This window comes from Acinonyx jubatus, chromosome A1, assembly GCF_027475565.1.
Source record: "Acinonyx jubatus isolate Ajub_Pintada_27869175 chromosome A1, VMU_Ajub_asm_v1.0, whole genome shotgun sequence".
Classification (NCBI taxonomy): domain Eukaryota; kingdom Metazoa; phylum Chordata; class Mammalia; order Carnivora; family Felidae; genus Acinonyx; species Acinonyx jubatus.
In genome coordinates this window covers 5,909,786-5,930,162 of record NC_069380.1, presented here as the reverse complement: position 1 = coordinate 5,930,162, position 20,377 = coordinate 5,909,786, and the positions used below count along the sequence as shown (strand labels likewise).

At 36.9% G+C, this 20,377-nt stretch overlaps 1 protein-coding gene across 9 annotated transcripts in view; it reads left to right on the top strand.

Annotated features, from left to right (window-relative positions):
- LOC106985516 (phospholipid-transporting ATPase IB-like) overlaps positions 1-20,377 on the top strand; it is a 213,921-nt gene that overhangs the window by 36,636 nt on the left and 156,908 nt on the right. For 8 of the 9 annotated variants that reach the window (XM_027064576.2, XM_053209405.1, XM_027064577.2 and 5 more), the window contains 5 exons: positions 922-967; positions 1,788-1,828; positions 4,463-4,536; positions 11,798-11,867; positions 20,251-20,375. In XM_027064576.2, coding sequence (XP_026920377.1) covers positions 922-967; positions 1,788-1,828; positions 4,463-4,536; positions 11,798-11,867; positions 20,251-20,375 — 356 coding nt within the window. The remainder of the gene's footprint in view (positions 1-921; positions 968-1,787; positions 1,829-4,462; positions 4,537-11,797; positions 11,868-20,250; positions 20,376-20,377) is intronic. The other variant, XM_027064578.2, reaches the window with a different exon arrangement.

Below are 20,377 nucleotides of genomic sequence, written 5' to 3'. Positions count from 1 at the left end.
TGTGTGTGTGTGTGTGTGTGTGTGTGTGTGTGTTTGAGAAACCAGCAGGACTTAATAGTGGTCATAAGAACTATGATAGTATCTTTGGGGATATGATGCAACCAGAGGTGAAGATCCTAAGAGGTCAGGAATTGTGCAGTGACTTCGTTTCTCCTTTAACCTTGTCAGAGCTATAATTTCACGAGAGCTGCAGGTTTTAGCTGTGAAGGAAAAGAAGAGAGACATTTAAGATTGCTTTCTGTTTGCTCTGACCCTACCTCATAAAGACAGCTGGGCCACTCCAGTAGAGGTCCCTTCCTCCTCACTCACAATCCTCATGCTTATTTTCCAAAATTGCTAACTATTTGTTATTCATATTCTTGTGCCGAATTCCTTCATATCTTATTAAGATAGGACATCAGGAAAATCTGTTTGGTTGCTGGTCTTTTGATTGGTTTATAATATGAAAGAATTTCTCAAACTTGATTTAAAGCCTTGGGCTAAATTGGAGCGAAATCCACGATTGCTACTTGTGTGTTTAACTATAAATATAGTCATTGAAAGCAACCTATAATGTGCTAACATTTTCAGTAGCATTCATTATGTAGGAGGCCCTGTAAAATGTGCGTGTGCGTCTGTGCGTGTGTGTGTGAGCGTTTGCATGTGTTCACTTAAATGGAGCCACGGACAGGTTAGTGACCTGTGAAGCCTGCATTAGTAAAAGGCAGAGCTAGGATGTTAACCAAGGCAAGCCGTCTCCCGAGGCCACACTTAGCCCCTCCCTTAGATGACCTCTCATTTAGGAGAGTCAGATAAGGGCAAAACAAAGAAGAGACTGACAGGTTTGCTGCCTCTGTTCTTTCTTAAACCTACTGTGACTTGTATTATAATGTGAATTATTCACTCTGAACTTCCGATGTAATGCATTTTTTTCTATAACAGAAACGACATATGGCAGACAGATTAGTCAACACAAAGAACACAATAGGTAAGATATTAGACTGAGCTTTTATCTCTTCTCACTGTAAGAAAATACCCAAATTGACCAAATAGATACACATACTGTGTTTCATAACGTTCTATTATTTAAAGGAATAGAGACACAAAAAACCAACAACCAGAAGGAAGCTGTTGCCATATGTAAGAATCATCAATTATGTTAATTAGGATAAAAGAAAAGAAAAGAGATGGGAAGTTGGAATGTTTGGGATATGAGCAATTCTTATGTCAATAGAAAAGATCTGGAGGGGCACCTGGGTGGCTCAGTCGGTTAAATGTCTGACTTCCACTCAGGTCATGATCTCATGGTTCAGGAGTTTGAGCCCCGCGTTGGGCTGTGTGCTGACAGCTCAGAGCCTGGAGCCTGCTTCAGATTCTGTGTCTCCCTCTCTCTCTCCCTCTCAAAAATAAACATTAGAAGAAAAAAAAAGATCTGGGTGTTACATAGTCTCTCCCAGTCCTAGTTTTGATATGTGCTATTTTGATAATTGATTAGAAATATAGGTTATTTTTTGGGCTATCAGCCAGTATTTTAGCATGTAGCAGCGAACTTTTCAGGAGTGGAAGTAACTTAACGTAGCTTCTACCTGTCATCTGTCTATACTTATGTTACATTATATTATTGCTCTATTTTGATGCAGTGTGTGTGAACACAGTTTACATATTTTTCTACTTTATGTCAAGGTTAAATTAATAAAGACAGTACCTTGTAAAGAAACACATTTAGATTTTTGGAAAAGTATCTTTTATTATTTTGGACTTTACCTAATACAATTGTTACAGTTAATATATAGCTATATGTTTTTCAGTGTTCAGAGAGAATGAATGGCAAGTGATTATGTGGAAAGAGGTAAGAACGTATTTGAACTTTTAACTTAGTAAGAAGCGCCTACCATATATATTTATTTATTATTATTATTATTTTTTATGTTTTATTTATTTTTGAGGGAGAGAGAGACAGAGCATCAGTGAGGGAGGGGCAGAGAGAGAGGGAGACACAGAATCCGAAACGGGCTCCAGGCTCCGAGCTGTCAGCACAGAGCTCAACGTGGGGCTCGAACTCACGAACCGCGAGATCATGACCTGAGCCGAAGTCGGACGCTTAACTGACTGAGCCACACAGGCATTCCTGGCGCCTACCATATTTAAAGTTACAGACTTTTATCTATGAAACATGATGAAGGAAGTAGAGGATCAAAGAGAATTAAGTATATTTTGCTCAAGGTCACACAGCCCACAAGTGGCGAAACTAGGATTTGAATTGAAGTCTAAGTGGTTGCAAGTCTACGTGCTTCCTAATGTGCCTCTGGGTTACTTCTGTGTCATTTCCTGGAATATCTAAAGATGATGCTTCACAGACTGTTGCTCAGGGTAGAAGGCAGCCTTTGTATGGAGACTACCTCAGGGGATGTTTCCGTGAATATATTTTCCTTGGGATATAAATAAAAGGCATACTTTTATTTATAGTCGGGCTAGATACCGACTCTGTCCTCATCAATAATTAATTGCTGAGGCGCCTGGGTGGCTCAGTTGGTTAAGCATCCGACTCTTGATTTCGCTCAGGTCACGATCTCATGGTTCGTGAGATCCAGCCCCAGGTCAGGCTCTGTGCTGACAGTGAGGTGCCTGCTTGAGATTCTGTCTCTCCCTCTCTCTCTCTCTCTCTCTGCCCCTCCCTGGCTTGCACCTGTGTGTGCTATCTCTCTCTCTCTCCCAAAATAAATAAAAATAATAGGAATTAATTGCTGACCAGTGTAAAATTCCTTTGAAGGCTAATTATAAGAATGTTTTGATTTCTAAGTATCAGTATTTCTTTCCCTAAGAGAGATAAAACAGTCATGATTGCATTTTGCTCCTCTCATTGAGACGAAGAGAACAAAGCCACTGACAGAGCCACTCCATTCCTGATGGCAGAATGTCAGGGGAGAAGGACAAGAGGAGAGGAGTGAGGCTCCAGCGGGTGGGCGGGGTGCTTCTCTCAGAGCAGAGGCGACTGCATGATTGACTTTTAATTTACCCCCAGTGCCTTCCACTGGAAAAGCAAGTCAAATAGCTAGAGCCAAGGCCCAGGAATTGTTATCTCTCTGACTCCTTTTATACCTGTACAATCAAATGGAGCACTCTAAATATCGGGCTTACAAAAGGAAAAGAGAGTTGATTTGGAGGTACCGTGGGCAAAACAGAAAGAGAGCTTGTAAGACATGACCACCCTTAGGGGAATGACTGCCTGCTGTCAGTTCCATGAGTGCATAATTTTCGGGGTCACTGTTGTTCCGGGGCGGGGGGGGGGGGGGCAGAAATCTAATTACAAAGTTTCAACTTGTCTCAGTCTAGCCATTGTTAGATCTTATTGTAAATTAGTCGTTTATGTAAGTTACAAATTTATTGTTCACTGCATTGTGAATTTTTATGTAATATGTAAGTTGTGAATGTTTATTTGTCAATCTGTTTTTCTCCCCTGCTGTTGCACGTGTTCTCTGCATTTGTAGACACATGCGACTTTTAAGGTTCTCTCTTCACTTTGATATGGAAGTATTTAATTAACCTTTGCCCAATTAATGAAGGTAGACATGATCTGTGTGATCATGCCATAAAAACGAAAATAGTCTCCTTTTCTCTTCCTCTTCAGAAGAAATTACTATTATTTTTTCCAACATAGTTCTAGAAATTGGTTTATGAGAAAATTTTGCCCTCTGCCCCTCTGCATTTCTAGCTGCCCAGGAAGGGCCTGCCACTTTTAAGACTAATGTCCTCAATACTTAGCACCGTGGAAATAAATGCTCAAGGGGTTTGTCAAAGAAAAAGTACACAAGAAGAAAGCATCAAGAACTCATATTGTTTTCCCTCTGTATTGTTCCTAGTATTTACATCTCTCTCTTACTTACAAGTTGGAATTCATTTATACATTCAGCCAACAAATATTTATTTATTTGTTCATTCATTCATTCACTCATTCATTCCCTGTTCCACATAAAGTTCACAGACCAGCAGAGAAAAACACATCATTAGGCAAGCAGTTAACAGCGTGATGGTGTATGAACAGCGTATCATGGGAAAAATACTAGTACCAGTAGGTCTGTTTGGATTTCTCAGCCTTGGCAGAGCTTACATTTGGGCCAGAAAATTATTTGTTGTAGGGGCTGTCCTGTGCATTGTCAAATGTTTAGCAGTATCCCTGGCCTCCGGGCACTTGATGCCAATAGCACGACCCCCTAAAACCCCAACATCGTGACAACCAAAAATGTCTCCAGACATCGCCAAAGGTCCCTGGTGGAGGGGGAGGGCAAAAGAGACTCTGGTTAAGAGCAACTACTTTAGAGGAATGAATCCCTGAAAAAATAAAATTGTTCTAATGTAGCCGAAGTTTCTTAGCATGGCTTCAGGATTTTCGTATCAGAATTTTTCTTAAGAATATTTGACATGTTTTGCCTCTATCTGTGCTTTTAGAATTTATGCTTCGGTTGTTTCTTTCCCGGTTTAAAAGGTCAAGGTGGGTGACATTGTGAAGGCCTCAAATGGACAGTTCCTTCCTGCAGACATGGTTCTGATTTCTTCCAGGTTAGTCACGTTGGTGTGCATTTAAGGAACTTTTATTCTGAATGAGAAATTTTAAGGAAAACAAAGGCCTACCCTACTCACCCCTTACTCCATCCATCTCTTTATAGGATAATCCGACTAGCACCTGCAAAGTTTTACTGTGAAAGGACTCATAGTAAATATTCTCAGCTTTGGGGGCCATGCAGTCTCTGTTGTGGCATCAGAAATAGCCATAGGCAACATGTAAACAAATAGGTGCGGCCGTGTTCCAATAAAACTTTATTTATAAAAAGAGGCAGGGCTTGGATTAGGCCTGTGGGCCATAGTTTGCTGACTGCTATTCTATACTTCTATTATCTTTTTCTTTAATTTCCCTGGGCATATTTTCTTCTTTCCTAATTGTTAGATTAATTCCATCCCTTCTATAATTTCTACAGACGTTCAGCAAAAATTCGAAAAATTTACACCGGTCTTATTTTAATCTTATGGCAATTCTGAGATGTTCCCATTCTATAAACAAAGTGACTCGCACAGAGAGTAAGTGATTTTTTTGGTACCATTAAGTGGGTTCATATGAGACCCAAATTTAAAAACACAGTCTCTGGTCTCTTTGTAGAACTACATTGCTTTATTCACTGGCTGTTTTAGAGGAGACTCCCTGCAATGGGTATTTCCTTCCCATCAGGTGGCGTCTGACCACCTCCCTCATGCTTCTGTGTTGTCCCTCCTGGGTTTCCTCCTTCTTGTTCTCTGTAAGGAGAACGTAGTCTAGGGCATCTGTGGGTAAGAGTGGCTATAGTCATGAACACAGCTGCACTTGACATGTTGGGTAAACTGGTTTCCTAGATAAGTCATAATCATCTCAAGGTAAAAAAAAAAAAAAATTTCCTAGCCATCTAGACACATGTCACTCTGCAGCATAGAGAGATTTCTTGGGAAGAGAAGCAGATTTGTTCTAGAGCTATTGTCCAAGCTTCTTGAAAAGCAGTAATTCCAACATTAGCTCTTTTTCCTACCAGATGCACTTTGTTCTTTTGTCATGGTTGCATTAACCCACTGGACAGAGGAACTTAACTGTTGCTGATGTGTTTCTCTTTTGGGTTTGGTTAGGGTTATGGGGTTGACATAGGAGCCAGAGATGTACCATAAAGTGTTTTGTTTTTATAACCTCTACATTATTTGTTTGTGTGACTTTCTTTACCTCTTCCTTTCTCTCAAAAAAGTACTACTTATATAGAAAACAGTATTTTTTTGGAGTAGGAGAGAAGTAAGGGGGGGGGGGGACAAAAATATTCTTGGACTTTTTTCTGGCAATTTTATAGATTATATTTTCTAAGTATTCACCCTACCCCTGCTAAACAATTCAGATACACACATATGTGCACGCACATGCACGCACCTGCGCACACACACACACGCACGCACACACACACCCCCCAGTGCTTATTTGATTGGGCATGAAAGTAAGAAAACCAGATTGAAGCCAAGAATGAACTGAGAATCTTGGAAGAATCTTCCTAAGTATCTTGGAAGGTAATCGTGTGCCAATATAGGCTTTTCCCCCAAGGGTTTCTGCCAAACCATGAAGACCATAAGCTTCCATTTTGTTGAGCTTAGTGAGTACAAGAGGGATAAAGCCCGGGGGACACCCCTATGTGGAGAACTGGGTAGGGGATTCTTGCATAAAGTTGAGAATTACAATCTTAGTTTAGGTAGAATGAAAAGTAAAACCCGCCATGCTGTAGGGGCAATAGAGAAATGTGCTTGCCTTGACTTTGGCACAGAGGGGAGGGGAGACGTTCCCTGTGAGAATTCAAGCTGACTCATGCAGATATGATCTCTGAATTCACCTGGCCTGTGGGGTGAAGAGATTTTAAGAAGAGAATTTAATGTCATCATGGAAAATAAAGAAAAAAACCTCTAATTAATTAGAAGGAGATAAAACAGAGAAAAGAAAAGGCAACGGTCCAAAAGATAATGGCTGACAGGTTTTCAGAATTGTTGGAAGTCCATCCCTTGGATTCACTGGGTTTCCTGGATCTGAAGCTAGAAGTAAATAATAGGAAGCATCAGAGTCATTGAGAGTGTGATAATCGGAATTGTGTTTGTATTGTTCAGAATGAGGATGAAAATATCAATTGGCTAGAAACCTTAAATTCTGGATTATTTGTGTAAAACTTTAATATCTAAAAGATTAGACATAGAGGATATAACTTCCAGCCATATCAAGGGGAAAGATTATTTGAACAGAAGGAAAAAGCCCTCAAAGGTAACTAAAAGAATAGAAAAAAGAGGCAAAAAGAGGGAGAAACAGAATGCACATAGTCAGGTAGTAGAATAAAGAAAAATATATCATCAATTATAATTAAAGCAAATGGATTTAAGAAGTTAAAAAGAGAAGGTTATAAAATTATCCAGCTATATGTTTATAAGAAATTCACAAAACACAAGTGCTCACAAAGATTAAAATCAAAGGATGAAAAAATACACACCGAAAATAGTAAAAGAAGTCCAGAAGAGACGGTATCACTATTAGATGAAATAGGTTTTGAGGCAAAAAGCGTTGAGGTAAAGTCTCATTGAAGAAAAAGAAAAGAGCCATTGCACAATAAAAGTTTTAATTCATGGAGAAAAGAGGAAACTTATACATCTACAAGAAACTTACAAACCCCACATCATACTGTGATGTTTTAATATTTGCTTTCAGGAACTGATCAAATGGAGAAGAAAGTCCATATGGAGGTAGAATACTTGAAAAGCACAATAACAACCTTGAAATAATGGCATGTATAGAACAGAACTTTTTGGTGTATTATACCAAAAAGTGATGTATACATAATCTTCAAGCACAGTTAGGAATATATGTCAATATATTCTGTCATAAGACAGAATCAACAGATTTTAAGAGGCTGGTATCCCACAGGCCACCTGCTCTGACCACAACGCTATTAAGTCAGAATTCAATAATAAGATAACTAGGAACCTTATGTGTTAGAAATAAAACGTACCTGTAAATCATGGGTCAAGGAGGCAATGATAATGGAAATTGGAAAATACTTAGATTTTAGTACTTATGAGAATGCATCAAATCTCCTGTGTTATAACTAAATTTATAGACATTTTCATTACAAAAGAAATAAATGCAAAAAAAAAAAAAGAGCTAAGAATCCAGTCTAAGAAAATAGCTACAGTACAAAAGAATAAACTCAAAGAAATCAAACATAAGGAAATAATAGAGATAAGAGTAGAAATTAATGGGGTGCCTGGGTGGCTCAGTTGATTGAGTGTCCAACTCTTGATTTTGACTCAGGTCATGATCCCAGGATCATGGGATCGAGCCCTGCATTGGGCTCCGCAGTGAACATAGAGCCTGCTTAAGATCATCTTTCTCTCTCCCCCTCTGTCCCTCCCCACCTCTCTCAAATTTAAAAAAAAAAAAAGAGTAGAAATTAATGAAAGAAAAACAGTGGAGAAGATGAAAATGGGCAAAGCTTGCTTCTTAGAAAGAGACTAATAAATGAAAGTTTGGTAAGATTAATCAAGGAAGAAAAGGAAAGGCACAAATACGTGTATTTGTTTAAAAATTGAAAATTTGATATAATTATAAACGCACCAGAGATTAAAGAGAGGATCTTATGAAAGTTTTATGATCTTGTTTTAGCATTTAAGTGAAATGCATAAACCCATAGGAAAATATAATATACCAAAACTTATTCTAGAAGCGATATAGAGCCTGAATGGTCCTATAATCATTAAGGATATTATATAAGTAGTAAAAAACCAAAACAAAATGAAACCAAAAAAACACATAAACTTCCCACAAAGAGACTATCAAGACCAGACACTGTAACTGTCAAATTCTATCAAACATTCAGTGTAGAGAAAATACCAATTTTCTAATAAACTCCTCAAAGAAATACCAAGAATATGCTCTAATTTTCTGAAACTGGCATAAACTTGACACAAAAAAATTACCAAATACAGAATGAGAAAGGAAACTGACAAGTCCATTTTGCTGCTAATTTTAATATAAAATCTTAAAACCTGACAGTATAAAAGATGGTAATATGTAATGATCAAATGGGGTTTATCACAGGAATGTATATATTTTTTTTAATAATAAGGAGTCTGACTCCATTTTTGGATCTTTGCTGACAGCTTTTAAGCCTCCTTTCCTCTTCCCCTTCTGCCCCATGTCTAGACTGGCTGACAGAAAAGCCTGCGTGCTGCCTCCTTTGGCACCTGCAGGAGTTTCAAATCATGTAAGCCTCTGCTTGAGTGAGGGCTTCCTCCCTAACCACCAAAAAAGCCCCACCCCTAAGCCTGTCTCCTTTACCTCCTCTCTTAAGGCATTTCTGGATCAGCTTCAAAGGTCTGCCCTCTTCTCCCCAGAAAACCTCATTATGTATGTAATAAATCTTCCCACCCTTTTGGTGTGTTTGTGGCATCATCAGTTTTGACACTCAAACCAAATTTTGGGTGGGTGGCTGGCTGGCTGATCCTGCTTCTAAAGGGTAACCACAACAATTTTTTTTTTTTCTTATTAGGAAATCAGTTGACTTTTAAATAAGGAGGAAAAAGTTACAACCAAAAAATTTATCTATCTATCTATATAGATAGATAGATATCTTTTATATTTACTTACATAGTATATATATGGTCATATATATATATATATTATATATATACTGTGTATATATATAATGTATATATATATATATGCCGTATATGTCTTTTATATTTACCTACATGGTACTTTTAATGGTAGTCTTTTTTTCTCCATGTGGATTGAGATACTGCCTTTCATTTTAGTCTGAAGAAACCCCTTCAGTATTTATTATAGGGTAAGCCTGCTGTCAACAATGTCTTTGTTTTTATTTATCTGGGAATGTATTAGTTCTTCATTTTTTGAAAGGTAGTTTTGTTGGATATGGCATTCTTGGTTGATAATTTTTTTCCAGTGCTTTGAATATGTCATCCTAGTACCTTCTATCTTCCAAGGTTTCTGCTGAGAAAGATTTGATAGTCTTTTTTATCATCTCTTCAAAGTGGTGAGTAGCTTTTCTCTTGTTGCTCTCAAGGTTTTCTCTTTGGCTTTAATTTTCAAGTTTGATTAGGATTTGTCTAGGTGTGGTTTCTTTGAGAATATTTTACTTGGAGGCTTATTTTGTTGAGCTTCTTGGGTGTGTAGATTAATGCTTTTCATCAAATTTAGGAAGTTTGGGGTATCATTTCTTTAAATATTTTTTCTGCCCCTTTCTGAATTCTTTTGTGACTCCCATTATATGTATGTTGCTATGTTTGTGTCCCACAGGTCTCTGAGGCTCTGTTTTTTTTTTTTTTCTCTTTATTCTTTTAAATTTTTATTTCTTAGCCTGAGTTATCTCAATTGACCTATCTTCCAGTTCGAGTCTGCTCAAATCTGAGCAGTGGATTTTTCGTTTCAGTTATCATACTTTTCAACCCCAGAATTTCTATTTGCTTTCTTTTTTCTAATTTCTATTCTTTATTGTTATTCCCTATTTGAGGGGACACGTTCTAATATGTTATTTCTTTTGACATAGTTTCCTTCAGCTATTTGAACATATTTAGTATAGCTGATTTACACCTGTCTGGTAAATTCAATGTCTGGATTTGTTCAGAAAGACTTCCTATTGATTTTTAATCTGTATATGGTTCATACTTATTTGCTGCTCATGGTTTTCATGTTTCATGTTTTTTTGTTGAAAATTGAACATTTTAAGTAATATAATGTGGCATCTCTGACCATCAAATTCTCTCTCCTCCCCAGGATTTCTTTTTGTTGCTTTTCATTAGAAGTTTTTCTTTTAGGGGGCACCTGGGCATGAGTTTGAGCCTCACGTCGGGCTCTGTGCTGACAGCTCAGAGCCTGGAGGCTGCTTTTGATTCTTTGTCTCCCTCTCTCTCTGTCCCTTCCATGCTCATGCTCTTTCTCCCTCCCTCTCTCTCTCTCTCTCTCAAAAATAAATAAAAATGTAAAAAGAAAGTTTTTCTTTCAGGCTTTTTGGTTAGTCTGTTGTTTTCCCTAACTTATACATCACCTCAGATAGCTGCAACATTAAAATACTTTCCTGTAAATGTTCTCAACAGATGTTTCTCCCACACCCACCACTGTTTACCTAGATTTGAGCACTGAGTAAGCTCTGGGTTAAGTCAGATAAAAACAAGCCCTTCAGGTGGGACCTTCCAGAGACCATCAGACAGGTGAAATAATAACTTTTTGGGAATAAGGCTTTGAAAGAGGTCATTCTCTTTAATGCTCCCTCAGTACTAGAAATGTGGACTGTTATTTTTTAAAGCTGCTACTGAGCCCAAAGCAGGAGGAAGTTAAAATATTACAAAGCTCTCTTTAAAAACAACAAGATTTGGCTGTTTTTTTTTCTTGAATAAAATCTCCCTGGATTGATTTAAATCTTTAGTTAATTTTCAGAGTTGTGAAAAACTTGATTCTGATAATTTTTGTCAGTTATCTCATTGTTTTATAGAGGAGAAAGTTTTTGGAAGTTCTTACTTTGTTATATCACTGACATCCTTAATGAAGATCTGTTTTTATTTTGGGGTATATGGTCTTGGCTGGCAAAATTCATAGATTGTTTTATTTTAAACTTGATACTGCTGTGAATGAGATACAGTCAAAAGAGATAAGACTGAAATCAAGACTTTAATGACAATTTTTGTTATTCTTTGTGGCACTCCCCGCCTCCCCAAATAATTAATTTTCATGAGTGAGTTGCATTTGACATGGAGTAAAATCTGGCAAGACAAATGTTTGTTAATTCAGTGTTAATTTCTTCACTGGTGAGGTCAGATAGAAATGGAGAAGCCCAAGTGTAGTGTTGGAGGACTTCAGCTCTGTCCAGAGTTATCCTAAAGATTTACCCTCATTATAAAGGCCATAGAGCCTGAGCTCTTGGGAACTACCACGGACACATTTTAGAAAAGAACAGAATTTTAAGTTTGACCTCGTTGTGATGCTGGTCTATTCTGGCCTATGTAACATACCCTGTTCACCGTCAGCCATGTCTCTTTCTGAGATTAAAGAGTAATCACACAGCTTTTGAAGGGTAGAAAGTTCTCTACTACAGGGTGAATTTTAGGCTGGTGGTATCAGACTTAATATCTCCCAGAAAAGTAACTGTGGTCTTTTCGGTTTTGAAGAAACAGAGCTGTTGATGTAGGTCCCATTTCATTGTTCATATTATTGGGAAATTAGTTTTTTTGACAGATATTCATTCAATGTTATTTGCTTTATTTTCCTTAGTGAACCTGAGGCAACATGTTATGTTGCAACATCTAATCTGGATGGGGAGACAAACCTAAAAATACGGCAGGTAAAGACACCTTTTTAAATCCTGATTTTATGCTTAAGCTCACAATGTCAAGTTTTGTCAGGTGCCAATTATTTATTTTTCATGAAGAAAAGTATCTCACTACTCTGGTGTAGATATAATGAGTCCTCAGCAGTTATTTACAGGGTACTTTAAAAAAAAACAAGTAGGAACTAGGTAAGAAAAAAGTGTCCTATAAAATTCAGGTCATAAAGGATAACATACCTTTGAGCATGCTGTTTTGAGGATATTTTTGTTAGTGCTTTGGTAATATAACTATCTTCATGATAAATATCATAATTATTAATCTAAACGAGCTCTGAGTGATCTTATATAACACTGCTTTTTAAACTATCATTTGAATTTCAGAGTAACTTGTGATTATGAATGGAAGGAGATAGTTTTCCAATTAACTTCCTATTAATGGAAAAAAGACATTGATCTTTAAGATCATTAAGTCTTGGGTGCCTGAGTGGCTCAGTCAGTTGAGTGTCCAACTCTTGGTTTTGGCCCAGGTCATGATCCCAGGGTTGTAGGATTGAGCCCCGTGTCGGGATCTGTGAGGAGTGTGGAGCCTGCTTAAGATTCTGTATCCCTCTCCCCTGTTCATGTGCTCTCTCTCTTCCTCTCAAAAAATAAAAAATAAAAATAAATGAAATAATTGAGTCTTTGCTTTATCACTTGGCTTCAGAAAGGAAGCCCCCGATTTTACATTTGAATATTTACATGTCTGCTAATCTTTTTTGCAAACTTTAGTGTGATTGAAAGTGAAAAATATGTATTTAGGATTTATTAAAGTAATACATCATCTTTGTAAAAATAATACAAACAGTACAGAAACCTAGGCAGTCTGTTAAACCTTCTCTATCTTCTAAATCCCATCTTTATCCCCAGTACTAATTGTTGTGATAGTTTGGTGGTACCTTCTTGAATTTTAAAAATGCAATTATAGACTTCTGTTTCAGGAGAAATGAAGTAGACATGTTTTCTTCTATTTTCCTGCTAAGTACAACTAAAAAGTTTGGACATTATGTAGAAAACAATTATAAGGAGGCATTGAAAGTGTCATTGAAAAACATTGAAAGAGTGACAGAAGAAGGTAGATTGTGGGACCTTAGAACCCATGGAACAACATGGTGGTGAGTTCCCTGGGTTTTCCTTTTGCCTTGTATATACCAGGTTTGGGACTGAAGAAACCAAAAACCCAGAAAAACCAATGGACACAGACCCAAAAAAAGGATGGTCCAACAAAAGCCTCCTTTCTCTAGTCAAAGGACTGGGAAAAGGGCAGAGAGTAAGACAGAAACTTTGACAATGGCCACTCTACCCCAGCCAGACACGGAGTGAAAATATGGTCCCATTCCCACCTCTGCCAGCAAAGGTTGAATGTAGAGCCTTGACTTCCACCGTTACCATGCTGAAATGAGGCACCCAACTCCACCACAAAGATGATGTCAGAGAAACCAAGTAGGAAGCTAAGACTTTGATTTTGTAATAAGGGTGGCAGTAAGGCCCTCTCCTCTTTCCACAGTGTCAGTGGAGACGACATGGACATCAGTAATAAGGTGTTCCAATCTCTTCAATGATGGAGGCCCACAGGGCAGCCAGAACTTCCACTCCTGTCCAGCTGTAACAAGGGGCCTCTCCATTTGGCTGTCAACAGAGGCCAAGTGTGCAACTTGTCCTTCTACCCCCATCTTGCAGTAATGAGGCAACACCTTCCTCTGTCAGAGTGGTGTCAAAGGAAGCCACCTAACACAGAAAGCTTAAATGATATCCAGATCTTATAATACCCCAAATGTCCAGATTCCAATAAAAAGTCACTTATTATGCCAAAAACCAGGAGGATCTCAAACTCATTGAAAAGACGACAGCTAATGCCAACACCAAGATAACGAGATGTTAGAATTATCTGAAAGCGATTTTAAAGGATCTGTTGGGAAAAAAAAAACTCCAATGAGCAACTACAAACATTGTTGAAACAAATAGGAACATATAAAAAGTCTCAGCGAAGAAACAAAATCTCAGCAAAGAAATAGATGACCCAATGGAAATTTTAGAACTGAAAAGTACGAAAAGTACTTAAGGCATTAAGAACTCTCAAGTGATGAACTCAACAGCAGAATAGAAGGGACAGAGGAAAGAATCCATGAACTGAAAGATAAAGCAATAGAAATTGCCCAGCTTGAATAACAGAGATAATAGGCTGAGAAAAAAAATGAACAGAGCCTCAGAGACCTGTGGGAATATAACCAAAGAGCTAACATTCATGACATGAGCTACTGGAAGGGGAAAAGAGGGTGGAACTGAAAAACCATCCGAAGAAACAGTGGCTAAAACTTCACAAATTTGCCAAAAAAACGTAAACTATAAATTTAAGAAGCTGAGTGAACCAAAAAGGATAAGCCCAAAGAAATCCATACAAAGACACATTATAATCAAACTTCTGAAAACAATATTTTAAAGTAGTTGAGAGAAAAAAGATACTCCCTATAGGGGAAAGACCATTTGTATAAAAGCAGATCTCTTATTAAGACCCATGGAGGTCAGGGGAGCCTGGGTGGCTCAGTCGGTTAGGCATCCGACTTTGGCTCAGGTCATGATCTCACGGTCCATGAGTTTGAGTCCCGCGTCGGGCTCTATGCTGACAGCTCAGAGCCTGGAGCCTGCTTCCAATTCTGTGTCTCCCTCTCTCTTTCTGCCCCTCCCCCACTCATGCTCTGTCTCTCTCTCTCTCTCTCTTTCTCTAAAATAAACATTAAAAAAATTTAAAAAAGACCCATGGAGGTCAGAAGGAAGTGGCATAACATTTAAAAAATGCTGATAGGGAAGAACTGTCAGTCCAGAATCATGTATGGAGCAAAAATATTTTTCAAGAATGAAGAGAGAATTAAAACATTCCCAATTGAAGGAAAAAAAGAACAGAGTTTGTTGCCACAAGACATACTGTAAAGAATGGCTAAAGGAAGGAAGGAAACCATAAAAAAGGAACATAAGAAACAAGGAATAAAGAACATGATAAGCAAAAATAAGGCCAAATACAATACGCTTCTTTTCTCTTCAGCTTTCTAAATTATGTTTGATGGTTGAAACAAAAATTATAAAGTTATCTGATGTGGTTGTAAATGTATGAAAGAAAATATATAAGGTGTGTAACAGAGGAGGGTAAAGAGACATAAAAGGAAGCAAGGCTTCTATATTTTGTTTAAACTTGTAAGATGACACAAACTGTGAGAAGTTATACATAAATAATGTAATGCCTGGAATAACCACTACAATAGTTATGCACTGAGGAATATACTAAAAAACAATCAAATCAAAATGAAATTCTAAAAAAATGTTCAAGTAACCCAAAGGAAAGCAGGAGAAAGAAAAAACAATAAAGCAAAATCAGAAAAAAAAACAAACAAAATCAATAATTATATTAAATGCCCTGAAATATTGGATTAGAATATTATCTAATGGATTAAAAACATGATCCATGCATATGCTGGATGATATAAGTGTTCTATACAAAACTCACTTTAATTATAATGGAATAGGCAGGTTAAAAGTAAAAGATAGAAAAAGATATGTCATGTAAAGATAAAATAAGTCAGGAGTGGCTTTATTAATAGCATATCAAGTAGACATCAGAGCAAATGAAACTGCCAGAGATAGAAGGGAACATTTTTTATTATGTAATGACAAGAGAGTCGATCCACCAATAAGACATAGCAGTGTTAATGTGTATGCATCAAAATACAGAGCTGCAAATATGTGAAGCTAAAATTGCTAGAACTTAAAGGATAAATATGCACGTCCACATTTTTAGTAGGAGACTTCAGCAACCCTGTCTCATTAATTGACAGAACAACCAGACAGAGAATTCTCAAAGATACAGAACTAAATGCTATCAACCGACGGGATCTATTTGATATTTATACAGCATTCAGCAATACCCAACAAAAGAAAGACATACTCTTTTTGGTGCTCAAAGAACGTACACCAAGATACAGAATACCTGTGTCATCAAACAAGCCTCATAAAAATGAAAAAAATTGAAGCCACGGAGAACGTGTTCTCCACCCATGGGAGAATAAAGCTAGAAATTGTGGCAAACATAACAGAAAAACCTACAAACACTTAAAAAGATAAATTGAATAGCCTGATAACTTCTAAGGAAATTGAATTCGTAATTTAAAAATGCCCCCAAAAGAAATCTCAAGGCCCTGGTGGTTTCAGTGGACTATCCTAACAAACATGCAATGAAAAATGAACATCAGTTATATATAGTCTCCTCCAGAAAACAGAAAAGGAGGAAACACTTCCCAATTCATTTTGTGAAGCTGTTATTATTACCCTGATACCCAAACCAGACAAAGACAGTGGGAAAAAAAAAATGTTTCAATATCCCTCAAGGGTACAGACACCAAAATTCTTTAAAAGTACTAGTAAATAGAATTCAGAAATATAGGAAAAGAAATATAAAGGTTTATTCCATATATTCAAGGTGCATTTAATAATTGGAAATCCATCCATGTAATCCACCATTTTAGGCTAAAGAAGAAAAATCACATGGTAATATCAATAAATGCAGGAAAAGCATCTGACAAAATTGAATGTCAATGAGAAAAATTAGAGAACTGTAGGAATAGAGGGGAACATTCTCAACTTGGTACAGAACATCTACAAAAACTTAGAGCTACTATTAAAATATATGTAATGAAATGTAAGTGGTAAAAGACTAAATGCATTCTCCCCACCCCCCACCCTAGATGGGAACAAGGCAAGGATATCTGCTGACATTACTCTTACTCACGTAGCACTGGAAGCAGTAGAAAGTGCAGTAAAGAGGCATACATATTGGAAGGGAAGTAATAGACTGTATTTGATTTTGACATAGTTGTCTACATAAAAAAGTTGTCTACCTAGATTTCCAAGGAATCTAAAATAAAATGAAACAACGTGTTTTTGGCAAGGATGCAGGATACCAGATAAACACAAAACACTTTCATTTCTGTATAGTGGCAATAAACCTGTGGACCCTGAAATTTAAAAATGCAGTACCATTTATAAGCACTCAAAATGTGAATTAGGTATAAATCTAACAATATAGACAGGATCTGTATGCTGAAAATTTCATTACAATGTTGATGAAAGAAATTAAAGAAGATCTAGATAAATGGAGAGATAAACAGTGTTCATGGATTGGACGGCTCAACACAGTAAGGGATACTAATTCTCCCCAAATTGACATACGAGTTTAATGGAACTCATAGGAAAATCCCAGCAAGATCTTTTGTAGATATGGATGAGGTTATCCTGAAATATTTACAGAAAGGCAAATGAACTATAATAACTAAAACAATTTCGAGAAAGCAGCATAAAATGGAAGGAATAAGATTTCAAGACATTCTACGACAGTAATCAAGAGTGTGTGGTTTTGGTAAAGGGGTAGACACATAGCTCAGTGCAACAGAATAGAAAACCCAGAAATAGATCCATACAAATATGCCCAAACGATTTTGTCAAAGGTGCAAAAGCAATTCTTTGGAGAAAAGGTAACATTTTCAACAAATGGTTCTGGAGCACTTGTACATTCACAGGCAAAACAAAACAAAACAATAACCTCAAATAAACCCTTGACCTAAATCACACTTTATACAAAAATTAATTATTTATCATGACTTAAATGTAAAATGTAAAACGATACAACTTTTAGGGGAAAGAATTGGAAAAAAAAATCTTTAGGATCTGTAGTAGGCCAAGATTTCTCAGAATCAATGCAAAAAATGTGATCCATAAAAGGAAAAATTGATAAATTGGACCTCATCAAAATGAACAGCTCTTGCTTTTGAAGATGAAGAGACAAGCTGAAAACTAGGAGAAAATATTTGCAAACCACATGTCTGACAAAGGACTGGAATCTGGAATATATAAAGTACTCTCAAAACTCTACATAAAAAAACAAAATAAACACACAAAAACAAGCAAACAAAACCTCCAAACCAATTCACTTAGAAAATGGGCAAAAGAGACAGAGACATTTCATAGAACAGGATATAAAAATGGAAAATAAAGCACATGGAGACATTTCCTACATCATTAACCATTAGGGAAATGCAAATTAAAATCAGAGTCGAAGTATCACCACACACCTGTCAGAATGGTCAAAATTTAAAATAGTTCCAACACCAAACGCAGGTGAGGATGTGGAGAATCTGGATTATTCATACATTGCAGGTGGGAATATAAAATGGCATAGCCACTTGGGAAAACATTTTGGTAGTTTTGTATAAAATTGAACACACAACTATTATATGACCCAGTAATTGCACTATTCCAGAGAGGTAGAAACCTATGTTCACACAAAAACCTTGATAGAGTCGCCTATAGAGGCTTTACTAGACAGTTGCCCTCTATGGGTAAGGGCTTAGTTATGATATACCTACAGTTATTTTTGTTTATTGATCTTAAATCCAAACACCTTACTAAGTATTCCTACACATTTCTACAATTTTTAGGTCAAGCAGATAGGATTTTGTGGGTGATAAATTCTTTCTTTAGAAATTAGGTTATTTTTGTTGTTTACTTTCCAATAATCATACCTAATTTCTTACCGTCCCACCCCCCATCTTATGGCAATACCCAGAAACTCTGCTAGAACCCAGTCTCTTCTTGTTCCTGACTAACATGGAAATGCTTTAACATTTTATAGTTAAGTGTGGGTAGTTGCATTTCATTCTGGTAAATAACCACCAACCTTGCAAAGTTTTGCTAAGAATTTTATTTATCTAGAATGCATATTAAACTTTTTACTAATTTTCTCAGCCTCAATTGATACAATTTTTTTCTTTTTAATGTCTTTTAATGTTTGTTTATTTTTGAGAGAAAGAGACTGAGTATGAATGGGGGAAGGGCAGAGAGAGGGGGAGACACAGAATCCGAAGCAGGCTCCAGGCTCTGAGCTGTCAGCACAGAGCCTGATGCGGGGCTTGAACCCACGAACCGTGAGATCATGACATGAGCCGAAGTCAGACACTTAACTGACTGAGCCATCCAGGCACCCCTACTTTTTCTTTTTAAATTCATTAATCTATCATTCTTGAGCCTCTGCTTTTGAGCTTATTGGTAATACATATTTTCTTTTTCTGAGAAATATTTGTTCATGTTGTTTATTCATCTTTCTATTGGGATATTTGTACTTTTTATTGGTTTATAGGACTTCTTTACGTATTTAAACTTTTTAAAATGTTTTATTTATTTTTGAGAGAGAGCATGAGCAGGGGAGGAGCAGAGAGAGAGAGAGAGAAGATCTGAAGCAGCCTCTGCACTGACAGCGAGTCCGATGTGGGGCTTGAACTCAGGAACTGTGAGATCATGACCTGAGCTGAAGTTGGATGCTCCACTGACTGAGCCACTTGGGTTCTCTCATAGTTTTTATACCAATTCTTTGTCAGTTATACGTGTCATCAAAGCCTTCTCCCAGTTGGTAACTTGTTCTCATATTTTTGTTAAGGCATCTTTTTTTTTTAACAGAAGTGCATCCCAAACTGTTTCGATGTAGGTTTCTGAGTGTCAAAACTTCTAAGACATTTGCGTGCCTGAGAATATTTGCGTTAAACTTTCACATTTGTTTGATATTTGGAAAGATATAACATTCTGAATTTAAAGGTCTTTTATTTAGATAATTAAAAATAAAAATTCGCTGTCTTCCTGTGTCTCGTATTGCTGTTAAAAAAAGACAGATGGCAATTTGATTCTTGTTCTCCTGAAGATGATCTTCTTTTCCTGTCTGTAAAGTTGAGGTCTGCTTATTGCAATGAGACATTCTCTAGATCGGTGTTTCTCCGGGCATGCTCTCTAGACCAGCATCATCAGCATCCTTTGGGAAATGCAAATCCTAGCACTCCACTTCAACCTACTGAATAAAAACAAACAAACAAACAAACAAAAACCCCTGGGGGTGAATCTCAGCAATCTGTGTTTCAACAAGACTTGCGGGTGCATCTGATGTATGTAAAAGTTTGGAGCCATTATTCTAGATCCTTGCTACTCTAAGTGTGGTCCAGATATCAGCCTCATCAGCTACAGCTATAAATGTATCAAACATGCCATGATGTTTGGTTAAAGTCACTACACTTTCAAAAATGTTATTTTCATGTAGAGATGATGAAAATTTGACTTTCCTACTACCTCTTTGAACCTTATTAAAAATATTTGCAAAATACTCGTATGGCAAAATTTTCTAACAAACTTTATGTTAAAGTTTGAGGTACCTTATTTGTTGTCTGGTAAGTGCAATACATTTTGGACCCTCATTTTCATAATTTTATTAACTACTAGGACACTGAACTTTGCCATTAAAGTTTTATATTAATTTTACTTTGACTTTATTTTACAGGCTTTGTTAGAAACAGCTGAAATGCAAACAGAACAATTGTCAAGCCTCTCTGGAAAGATAGAATGTGAAGGACCTAATCGTCATTTCAATACCTTCATTGGAACCTTGTATCTAAATGGTAAAAGGT